General features: G+C 52.3%; 1 protein-coding gene across 5 annotated transcripts in view; it reads right to left on the bottom strand.

The window, feature by feature from the left end:
• Positions 1 to 12,010, bottom strand: part of MGAT5 (alpha-1,6-mannosylglycoprotein 6-beta-N-acetylglucosaminyltransferase) — a 325,980-nt gene that overhangs the window by 7,534 nt on the left and 306,436 nt on the right. For all 5 annotated transcript variants that reach the window (XM_026510104.4, XM_026510107.4, XM_026510105.4 and 2 more), the window contains one exon: positions 4,324 to 4,481. In XM_026510104.4, the coding sequence (XP_026365889.1) occupies positions 4,324 to 4,481 (158 nt within the window). The remainder of the gene's footprint in view (positions 1 to 4,323; positions 4,482 to 12,010) is intronic.

Below are 12,010 nucleotides of genomic sequence, written 5' to 3'. Positions count from 1 at the left end.
TCTTCCTCCAGCCCACGAACCGCTTGGCCCGTGCCTGCCCTTGCCAACATGAACGGGGCAATTCCCAGCCCATCTGCTGGGGCCTTTCTGAGCCTACCTGCCCAGCTCTCGGTGCTTGGGAGGGCAGCACGCACTTGGAGGCTGCTCTTGCAGTCACCAGGGAGCTCCGTGACATCTCTAAATGCCCTAACACCTCTGGTCTTGGTGGGCCAGCTGGGAGATGTGGGCACCCAGACCGTGAAGGTCACGGACCATGAAAACAAGGGCAGGAAGTGGGGATTTATGGATTTTCTTAAAAAAAAAAAAAAAAAAAGATTTGGGGCCACTAGGTTCTCTGCAGGATACCCCCACTGGCCTACCCACAGAAAGGGTTCTCCAGAACTCAGCTGTGCATTACAGGATTCCAGAGGGAACAGAGCTTTACAATATAGATTTATGCTTACGTTATTTCTTTGTTTAGGTGAATTATAGCATAATTTATTTATATATATTATATATATTATATATAATTTAATTATAGCAAAATTAAGACATAGCTGCTATGTCTTAACTCAAGCCTGCTGCCTCGTACGCTGCTAACCAGGGGTGTGGAAAGCTCTCCAACTCTCAGATCCCATAGGGTCTAATTGTCAGGAGCCATCAAGAAACCCTCCTGCTCCTGCCCCTGGTCACCCAGCTCAGACTCCAGGCACGTGCTCCCGGGAGGTGAGCAGACGTGTACACATGTCTGTGAACACATCTCAGCTGAGGCCGCTGCGGAAGAGGCCTGCCCAGGGATGATGTCCAGAGACCACCACAAAGAGCTCAGGGTGCAGGCAGTCCCCAGCACGACACGGAACCTGTCAAGGGCAGTTCCCTGAAGGTTCAGGTGATAGGGGGCTCTGGGGTACACAGGGCTACAGACACTTGTGGAAGCCATCCAACCACTGTGCCCCCAGGGAGCACTCCCTCTGATTAGGGGATTTTCCTCAATTGCTGGAGTGTATCTGGAAACCAGCGCCCTCATTCCCCACCAGTGGGTCCCTTGCCTTTGCAGAGTATGCACGCTGTTGTTTCTGTTTTCCTGTTCTGTGATGTCTGTCTCTCCCCCCTCCCACCCCCTGCCACACATACTCTCTCACTCTCACTCAGGGACCCCTAGCACACTGCTGCTTCCTTTCTGTAGGGCCCTGTGGAGCTGACCTCTCCCCAGCTGGCCTCTTACAGGACGGGAGGGGGCTTCTGAGGCCCATCGGCCCTTGGTTTACATTTATAGCTCTTGACCAAGAATAAAAAGGCGAAGCCCCACCTTCCCATGGGGCTGCCTACATCCTGAGAGGAAAGAAAGAACTCCTCCCTCCTGACGACACAAACTGACACAGGATGAAAGGATGCAAGCAGGACCCCACCTACTGGTCTTACGCTTCCCCTCTTCCCTGCCCCTGAGCTCCCCCCGTCCCTCAGCCCCTGCCCTGCTTATCCAACTCTGAATCCACCAAGTCCCCCAGACTCACTCATGACCTCTCTGACTCAGGTGCCAAAATGCTCACGGTCTAGACTTCATGGTTTAGAATTCCCATCTTCAAAAAGAAACTCCAAACTCAATCATTTAATATTTTAGAAGCTGTAACTTGAAAAGGTAGCAAAGTTACAAATAAGGTGTCACACGAACACATGTTCCTACTTATGGAGCCAAGGTCCTCCCTGTGGGGCCTTCCCAGCTTGGACTCTGGCTTTTCCTGGGGCCTCTGCCTCTGGACCCCCCCCCCCCCCCCCCGCTGGTCTGCGGCGGCACACCTGAATCATGATGTTCTCTCCAGCACTTACACCATGCCCTGCGTGAACAGGAACTCCACGACCAGCTGCCTGATTGCCCCTGATTTGAGATGATGGCACGGGACACTCCAAAGGGCCTGATCTATGAGATAACAATTCCTACTACACAGTGGGGATAGACAGTTCTTCAAGGTTCTTCAATGGTTCTTCAAGGTCATGGGCACCCAAAGACTAAAAGGAGCTTAAGCTGAGAACCAGGCCCCCAGGTGGAGAAGAAAAAGTAGCATGGGCTTGTAGGAGCCACTCATTTCGCTAATTGGCCATGAATATGGATGAGCCAGGACTGCCTCACATGGAGGAGGCACTCAGTAGACCGCCAGATAGCTGGGGCTTTACAACATTATCAGTATTTACAAATGCAGGAACAAGGTATTCAATAGGGCTCTTACATTCAGGGAATTAATTTCAGACAGCTTTATTACAGAATTAGCATTCATCGCCGCCTCCTTGGGAGAAAACCCACATAGCCACGTGGGGTTTGGGAGAGGGTTGTGAAGCAATCCCATGGCACAGGGGCTGGCCACGGGACAGCCCCACGAGGCCTTCTGCCCTCATGGGCTCTGCAGGGTATGAGGAGGTGGACAGGAGGCTGGGAGAGGGGACTGGCTTTTCTGGTCTTGGCCTGGCAGCCTCAAGCCTGCTCCAGGGCCCAAGGCTCTCTGGACGAAGGGGCCGTTCTGCTCCGTCTTGGGCACCAGTGGCACATTACCTCACCATCACGTGGGGTCCCCCATCTTGCAGGGAAGAAAACGGATGGAATAGAGGAAATTAACCCACTGGCTCCCCCTTCTGTCCCTCTACTGGACCTAGACCTTTGCTCCAGAGACAAGCCAGCTGTATGGGGCCCTAAGCTATCTGAGCCAGGCCCTGGTCATTGGACCCGGGCAGAAGCCCTGACCCTTGCCTGGCCGGAAAGGAAGGGCTGTGCTGTAGAGGAGTCTCATTTGGCTTCCATTCCCGGGATGCAACTTCTCCTGTGTCCTCCCCTCCGGAGCTGGAGATGGGGACTGCACGGAGACAGCTGTGTGTGCACTGTCCCTAGTCTATCCCCAGTGAACCCAGACTTTCAGATAAACAGAGAGAGAGAGACTCAGGGTTCTCAAAAAGCTACCTTGCTACAGTAGTTATTTCCAAAAGGAGCCAGTAGGAAGCCCCTCCCAGGACTCCAAAATTCAGGATATGTGCTATGGAAACAGAAGCTTCTAGTACCATCTTTCCTTTTGTATTACACCACCACCCCTTCTCACAAAGTTTCACTGGTGACGGAGGAGGGCACCACAATAACTCTTTTCTGGCCTTTGTTTTGATAGTGGAATCAAGGTGGCCTCTGAGCTCAGTCTTCACAAAAAAAGAATGGGAAAAACCAGCATCCTCCACACCCCCTACTCAAGGGAACTTTCCCGCAGGAGAGATGCGAGAGGCCAAGCTCTCTCTCTAAGAAGGGTTTTATACCATGCCTGAGAATAAGAAGATGTACAGACAGGACGAGCCAGCTCAGCCCTCTGTGCACAGATGACCACAGTGGCCAACCGCTGTAACAGGGCATAAAGCCGGAACGGGGGAAGGGCTAGCCACGGGCAGCGAGCACACTGCATTTCTTAAATCCCCTCTTCAGGGCTGCACAGTACCACTGCTCCGCTGAACATCTAGGGCTGGGACAGCAAGTCTCTTAACTAGAGCTATGGGGTGTGGGGCTCGGTAATTAAGTAAGAGGAGGCCCAGGGTGGGTGTGATAAAAACAGGGAGCAGATTTAGCACTGACAGGGGTCACGGGTCAGAGGCCAGAAGAAACCTCATGTAGAAATTTGGGATCTGCCAATGCCAAGGGAAACGGATGGGATCACCACAAGTAATGCAGGCATGAGGGGAAGGACTCAAGCCATCCAGAAGGCCCCATCCAGGCGCCGCTCCAGCCTGTGGTCCCTGTGCCGCCCCTGCCTCCCTGCTGAGGAACCGGCAGTCAGGCCTGATCCTGTCCCTGCCCTGCTCCATGTGCCAAGGGCGCTGGAATCATGTGCAAGACGGGACAGGGGCCACAGGAGGGGAAGGTGGCAACGGAACTTGCTGCGGGTAGTTCAATGCCAGCCCCCGACCCCTACTCCTTGTTCCTTTCGCACTCCAGGGTTGGAGAGTCTCGCCTGCCACCTGCACTGCTCAGGCTCTGCTGGGGCTTAGCAGCAGGCCTGGCTTCTGCCAGGGGAGCCCAGCGGTGGGGCCCTCCAGGCTGTGCTTTGTGCCCGTCTCCACTCCCACAGTTCCCGGGTATGACATGAACAAACCGAACCCTTCCCACAATCTCCGATCCCAAACACGGCCTTATTTCTGCAAACACAACACCCCCATTCGAATTCTAAATCCCATCCACCTAAAACAAAACTGCTGGTCTAACTTTCTGGGGGAGTGGGGCGGAGTGTGTTGGGGGGGGACCATGTCGCAACCTGCTTCCCCCAGCTCTGACCCAGAGGTGAGCTGGAGGCTGGGCCAGTGCTCTCCACCCCCAGCACTTACTTGAGCAGGTCTTTGTCCTTGTTGAGGTGCTGGAAGAAGGAAGGCTCACAGATGAGCTGGTTCTCCTGGCACACCTGCTTGCAGGACTGGCCGGGCTCAGCAAGCTTCACCTGCAGGGCACTGAGGGGCGGCCACATCACTTGTCCGTGGCAGAAGTCCTACAATGACAAGGGTAGCCGCTCGTTACCAGCGCCATCAGTCTCGCTATCTGAAGCCTCCACCCCTGAAGGTCCATCTCCGGGCCCACCTTCACCAGCCGTTCTGTTCTTCGCTCCAATTCCAAAGGCTTTTGCAGCATCTACCTACTGTGGCAGTTACTAGCAGGACACTGTTTCCCGAGTGCTAGTTTTGACTTCAGGAAGTGGGGGAGCCCACTGCAGGGTCAGGGCCTTGGTCGGGGCTCAGGGCTCGTGAGTTTTAAACGGTTGTAAGGCCGCACTAATTCAACAGCTAGGGAAACAGCCTGAGGACGTGAGCTCAGGAAGCTAGCACGTCCGAGGAAGACCCAGGGTGGGCAGTGGGGTGTGATGCGGGTGGGCCAGGAAGCCGTCTGTGTGGTTCAACGAGCGGGAACCCCGGGGGATGAGCACACGGACCGCGCGGGGCCGGACAAAGGGCCCACGAGGAGCAGGGAGCTCTCTGACCCACAACCCAGGCTTTCACTCCGGCTGTGCCTGAGGCAGCCCTGAGCAGGTGCCCGCGGTGGGGACTCAGGCACGAGCCACAGCCAGAGCCTGCTCCACTCGCCTGTTAGATCTGGAATCCTAGCCTACTTCCGGAGCCCCCGGGCTGCACCACCTGCAGAAGTGCTGTCTGTGCGGGACACCTGAAGAGACGGGACCGTGGCACTGTTTCGGGGGTGGGCGAGCCCTCAGGAGTGCTCAGAGCTGTTCAGGATCCTGAGCTCTGAATCCCACTGGTAGGAATTCACCCTACGGATATATGGGGACGCACGGGTCCAAAGAAACCTACACAGAACATCACAGCAGCACTGTTAAGGTGCAAGAGAGCTGAAATAATCTGAGATCTGAAATCAACTGAAATACTTCACTAGTTAACTATTTAAACACAAACAATCCTCCAAAACGCCACAGATTTCCACGTGCTGACTCGGAAACCTCTTCAGGACATCCCGAGTGCTGAAAGAAGCAGGGTGAAGGATGGTGTATAGTGTGTTTCCATTTGTGTCAAGCATGGGGGGAGAAGCAGGAAAGATGCTTATTAACATGCATATGCTCCTACAAGAATCTGTCTGGGTGGTACGGGAGCCACTGAGAAGGGAACGAAGTAACATGGTCTGGAGGTAAAGAAATTCACTTTCCAATGAATGTCCTTCTGGAATATTTTCTTTTTCTTCATGTTTCCTTTCCTTGCTCTGTGTAGATGAGGAGCGGATTTGTAATCTCAGGGCCCTGGGCTCCCAGAACTGGCACCCGGAGAGAGAATGTTTCATGCCCCCGCCCCTACTCTGGGCTGGTCACGTGGAGCACTGCAGGTGGGCCTAGAGTTGCAGGTGGGACCTGCCACTGCCCGGTCCCTTAGCAATGAAGTGGGTGCAGCCTTGGAAAGCAGGCCAGAGCTGTATCCAGGAGGGCACTTTTGTATTGCTTACGTTTTTGTTTTTTTTAAAATTTGTGCTTTATTACTTTTAGTGAGCAAAAGAAAACAGAAAAGAGCAAAGGGAATGCTCTCTAGGCTCTGCAGGCAGCTGGCTGTGAGGCCCCATCCTACCTCATTAGGAAAATGAAGATGATAATACTGATGACTTCCTATGGCTCCTGCTTCTCCCTCCCTCCTTCCCGAAAGAGGTGATGCTGTTACATGCTGACAAAGGTGACTGGCGGGTAGCTGAGTACTCAGTGCTGGGTTCCATTCTAGTGTCCTCCGATCAGTGATGGGGACCCTACCAAGTAAAGGCACACCCGCTGTGGTCCTCCACCTCACATGACTCTACAGTGAGGGGACTGGATTCCTTGAGAGTGAGTTTGGGGGCTAACAGAAACACTTTCACTGAGTGTGGCTGAGACATCTCGAACATGGATTGAACATGGATTCACAGTAGCTGGAAACAGAAGATTCCACAGAGCCTACCAATGCAGAGATGACAGAAATGCACTGGATTAGAGACATGAGGACCAGCCTAACCTTCTGAAAGTGATGCATGGTGGGAGGGTGAGCAGAGTGTCCCGCTCCACAGCCCTGGGCGCCACAACAGACAGACCAGGAACCAGGTGGGAAGACGCTATCTCACTCTTCAGATTCATGACGAACTTTTTTTGTTTTTTAAAGATTTTGTTTATTTATTTGAGAGAGAGCGAGCGAGCATGAGTGGGGTGAGGGGCAGAGGGAGAAGCAGCCTCCCCACTGAGCAGGGAGCCCAGTGCGGGACTCGATCCCAGGACTCCAGGATCATGACCTGAGCTGAAGGCAGACGCTTAACTGACTGAGCCACCCAGGCACCCGATTCACGACGATCTTGAGCACAATCCATGCGCTTGCTCAGCCATGGGCGACACTGTAACCACGGACTGGCTGTTGTTACTAAGGGTGACGCCATGACTACACGAACAGGATCACAGTGTTCACTGGTGGCTGTCGCTCTCTTACCTGGCAGCGTACAGAAGCTTACTACTGGCTGCCCTCTGGTACTCTGTCCATCCCATGGGGATGACTGTCACCAAACAGGAAGAAGGAAAACACACCACGATCAATGGAGTTATTGATCAGAGCTGAGCAGGTGCACAGATATTTGGAAAAGGTTAAGTGTTGCTTTTCGGTTTGTTTCTCTGGCTGGCTAATGCAAGCAACTTGGCTTCTACTTCTTTAGAAGCCATCTGAGAACGTCTATAGCCTTTAAGTATTGTAATAAGGTGATTTTAAATGCAATGCCAAAGCCTATGTTGGGCATACCGAACGGGTGGACATACAGGAAGCCAAATCAGATTACACAGTGCATCTCTAGAGGCCATGTGAGAATCTTTCTCCTCGCTTCCAGGACTCAGCGTGGCTCACCCCTGGATGAGGCTGGGAAGCTAGAAACCCAAGGCAGCCGAAGGCTCAAATTCTGGCTTTCACAGCTTGTAAGAAAACACAGAATGTCTCTCCTCAGACAACACCTACAGGCCGTTAGAGCTGAGGGTAGGGTCCCTACAGCTGTGCCGTCTGGTGGACCCTTAAGAAACCATTTCTTATTCATTCTCGGCCTCGTGTGGTATGTGAAGCAGTCCAAGGGGTAAAACTGAAACAAGGAGAAAGGTTCTGCTGTTAGACCAGGGAAAGAGCTTCAAGTCGGAAGGCCCGGATTTGAGCTGACGGAACCGACCGAAGGCTGGTCAGCAGCAGGTGCTCCGCGGACGCTCAGCTCCTTGCTCTCACCCTTCCACGGAGCGGTTGCCTCTGCCCTGGATGGGGTGCGGGGAGGGTTTAGGCACTGTAGTGTCGGCACTGGCCGAGGCCGGGGCAGCCCTGGATAAATGGAGCCCAGCACCTCCCGTGTGGAAGGGCGCTGTGGGGTCTGCACGAAGGGAGGTGCCCTCAAGGCTGTGCTGCCGGGCGGAGCTGCCCCACTGGCTCATTTCTTAGTCAACCACGACGGCCGACATCTTCAAGGTTCCCTTCAACAGGCAGGCTTATCAGCTCACTTTTACGTGAGCTTTTGGGCCCGAGGCGCCCTGGCTCATGGCTCACCGTGGGCTGGTCTGGCATCCTCTCAGGAGTCTGTTTTGGGGGCCAGGAGGATAAGACATAGTGCAAATAGCAGCAGGACCTTTGTAAGGCTTTGTGAACCACCTGGAGAGCCTGAAGGTGTCCTGGTAAGCATGATGCCAGGTGAGGCAGGAGGCAGTGTGGGGGTGAGGGTGCGATTCTGGCCTCCAGGCGGGGGACAGATACCCACAGACAGCCCTCAAGCTCGCTGCCTGCTTTCCCATCTACAAAGGTCCTTCAGTCCTTATAGAATTCTGGTGAGAGAAAACGAGGTGACTCTTAAGAAGGCACCTAGAGGTGGTAAAGATAATATTCCAAGGTAGACCCTTATCTGCTACCAGGTCCAGAGGGCAATTCAGCCTGGCTGAGGTATGACAACTGGTCTATGAAAGCCATTGCTTTGCCCAGCTACCCGCAGAGCACAACTGAACTGGCCGCCCCAGACATAAGCCTCTTCTCACGCCTAGGTGCCAGCCTGACTGGGTGTTCACGGGACGCTAGAGGCCTTCCACTTTGTTCCACCTCAGAACAGGCGAAAATGGCAATGCCCACCTGCCTCGTCTCCTCCTCCGTCTCTCACCCAACCGCTGATCCGTTCATTCAACAAAAGACTTGCTGAGAAGCAGAAAAGCCTAAGGGTTCAGAATTACCCCCCGCAACCCCTTTGCAGTTTTGCTTTCTACAGTTTGAGCTCTCTGTGTCAACTGTGGTCTCAGAGTACACGACCCTCCTTCTGACAAACTGTCAGAGGGTCAGCAGCGGCCTAACGCTACGTCACAGCACGTACTTCATCTCCTCACGCAGGCATTTTATCATCTCTCAGCATTACAAGATGGGTGAGCGCAGGACAGTAAGACATCGGCAGAGAGACCACAGTCACATAACCTGTATTATAGTATATTGTCGTAATTGTTCTATTTTATTGTTAGTTATCATAGTTACATAGTTTATCATAGGCACGTACAGATAGGAGAAAACGTAGTATATATATTTGGCACCACCCGAGGTTTCAGGCATCCCCGCAGACCTACTGTAACACTTAAGTGTTCAAAAAAAGCACCTGATGTGAACACCACCACCTACAGGTTGGCTCTTACTATTACTACATGCAAGGAACTTTTCTAGGCCCTTGGGTACTGGTAAAAAAAAAAAGGAACCACCAAGCTCCTGCCTTTATAGACCTTATGTTCAATGAGAAAGAAAAAAAAATATAATACGTTCAAAGGTGGTACGTGCTCTAGAAGAGAATGAGGTGAGGAAAAAGGATTGAGACTGCTGGGGAAGAGGGCGTCCAGATAAAGTACCACTGAGAAGGGGCATTTGAGAAAAGACTCAAGGAATAAATGTGTGAGCCATGCAACTACCTGGGAAGAACATTCTAGACAGAGGCAAGGCAGGATCAGAGGCTGTGACAAGGAAGTGTCTAGCAGGCTTTTGGAGGAGCATGGAACTCTACATGGTAGGAACAGAGTGTGCGTGGTGGGGGCCAGAAGTAGCAAAGGCGGGGTCCAGAAGGTCCCAGGGAGTCACTGCGCACAGCTCTGGCTGTTAAATGTTGAGGCCAACATTTAAAGAACTACAGAACAGCAGAAAACAGATGTTCAAACAGGATGTAAAGGCCACTTAGAGTAGGTAAATGATTAACTTTGTGGGGATGGGTAGTGTGGTGGTGAAAGCAGTCAGAGAAGGCTTCCAGGAAATAGGGACTTCTGGGCTGGGTTTTGGAGGCTGAAGAGGAGCTAGTGACTGCCCACAAACACGGAGCTTTGCAGATAGCGGGGGCACGATATAGAGCTGTTGAACTGAAACGAATGGTTTTGGCATCCTGGAGCTTTGAAAGAAGTAGAAAGGGGCAGGGGCGCCTGAGTGGCTCAGTCGTTAAGCGTCTGCCTTCGGCTCAGGGCGTGATCCTGGCATTCTGGGATCGAGCCCCACGTCAGGCTCCTCTGCTGGGAACCTGCTTCTTCCTCTCCCACTCCCCCTGCTTGTGTTCCCTCTCTCCCTGGCTGTGTCTCTCTGTCAAATTAATAAGTAAAATCTTAAAAAAAAAAAAAAAGTAGAAAGGGGCAATACTCTACCTCAGAGAGGCTTTCTCAGCCAGGTTGAGACGTAATAATTTCCAAGCAGGTTAATAAGCTCACTTAGAACACAGAACACCTGCATTCCTCTCTAACAGTTATTTCGACTAGTCACCGAATTCCCCTAAATTTGACTATTCTGAAATTTTCCTCCAGTGACTCTAATAAGAAAGGTTTACTGTCAACAACTTTATGAGAAAAAGCACTGTTGGCACAAGTCAAGAAAACGGACTGTGGAACAGAAGTAAGGGCGCTGCCTCTGTCACAAAGGCCAAGTCACAGCATGGAGAAAATGGGATTCCCAGAAACAGCCAAAGAGCAGAGAAGATGATGGGGCGCTGCCCCCCTCCCCTCCCCAAGGGGTGGAGGCGCTGGCCTGCCCCCCTCTCTCCTGGTTGGTTGTGACGGGATCTCCTCCACAAACCCTCCAGCTCCACCCAGTCCTGGGTAAACCATTAACAGAGTTACTACGTCCAGGACATATCAGGTGCAAGTGGATTTCTATAGAAACTGTGCAGCCAAGAAGACAGATGCAGACCCAGGTCTGGGGGCAGGATCTAGAGGAAGTAAGGCCAGGAATTTGGGGGGGAAAAAAGACGAAAGAGAGAAAAAGGAAGGGAAAGTTTCTAGGCCTTGAAATTGGGGTTTAGGCCAAATTTGGCCAGCTATTTGGGATGGGAGGTAAGGGACACATTTGTTAAGTTACAGCTGAGAGATCCAGGGTCTGGCAGGAAAAGGTGTTTGATAAATACTGACTGACTGGATTAAAAACATTTCAGCTGCCCGTTGGTATCTCCCATTCTCGGCCTGTGCTGTCCTCAAAGGAGTGACCTTTTTTCCCAGGTGGCCGCTGCGCTGACGGCCAGCAGTGGGTGTGGATTTGTGTCTCCACAGGTGCAACCCAGGAGGTGGCTGTAGCGACCCATCTCCATGCATGAGCTCCACACATGCCAATCAACGAGCCAACAAGCTCTTTCCTAAAGGAGCGAGCCAGACCTACCACATCCTCTAACACACGCCCGCAGGCATGAGAACACTCATACACTCTTCACGCCAGCCCAAAGGCGGAGACGACACCCGTGTCCGTCAGCTGGTGAATGGATAAACAAACAGTGGTCGATCCACAAGTGGGACACTATTCAGCAATAATAATAATAATAATAATAATAATAATGAAAAAAGAATGAAGTAGTGATACATGAACGTGCATGAACCTCATGAACATGACACGGAGTCAAAGAAGCCAGCAATCTCCTGGAAAGGCAAATCTCCAGAGACAGAACACAGATCTGTGGATGCCCGGGAGCTGGGGCAAAGACTGCCAACGGGCACAAGTGAGCTTTTTGGGATGATGGGAATGCTATAAAACTGGACCTGGGTGGTAAAGGCACATCTCTATCAATGTGATTAAAAAATTGTTGAATTGTGTCCTTACGTGGAGTGAATTTTATGGTAACTCACATCTCAATGAAGCTCTCTAAAAAGCACACCTCAGTTGGAGGCTGGGCTCCTGCAGCAGCAAGTAGTGAGGCTTCCCGAGGACCTACTCTCTGTCAGGCATTGCTCTCGGCCCAAACCTGCATTAATCTATCGATTCCTCCATCAACCTTCTGGGGTAGGTAGTGTTATCCCCACTGCACAGAGGAAGCAACAGGACGGGGAGGTTAGGAACTTGCCCAACATCACAGAGAGTGGGGGGTGGAGCCTGACTCCGGAGTATTACTCAGCTGGGGTCTCTGGGATCAGGACTGGCTAGGTTAACAACAGCTGTCCACTTCTCCAAAGAGCAAACATTCCCCCAACTAGGGCCAACCCTGTCCCCTTTTCAGTTCCTCTTCCTCTTCCTCTTCCCCTGCAACCTGTCTCCTCCACCACCACTCCTTGCTACCCTGGACTATCCGGAT

This window comes from Ursus arctos, unplaced genomic scaffold, assembly GCF_023065955.2.
Source record: "Ursus arctos isolate Adak ecotype North America unplaced genomic scaffold, UrsArc2.0 scaffold_1, whole genome shotgun sequence".
Taxonomy (NCBI): domain Eukaryota; kingdom Metazoa; phylum Chordata; class Mammalia; order Carnivora; family Ursidae; genus Ursus; species Ursus arctos.
Note: the sequence above shows the minus strand (reverse complement) of the source record. Positions and strands in the feature narration are given on the sequence as shown.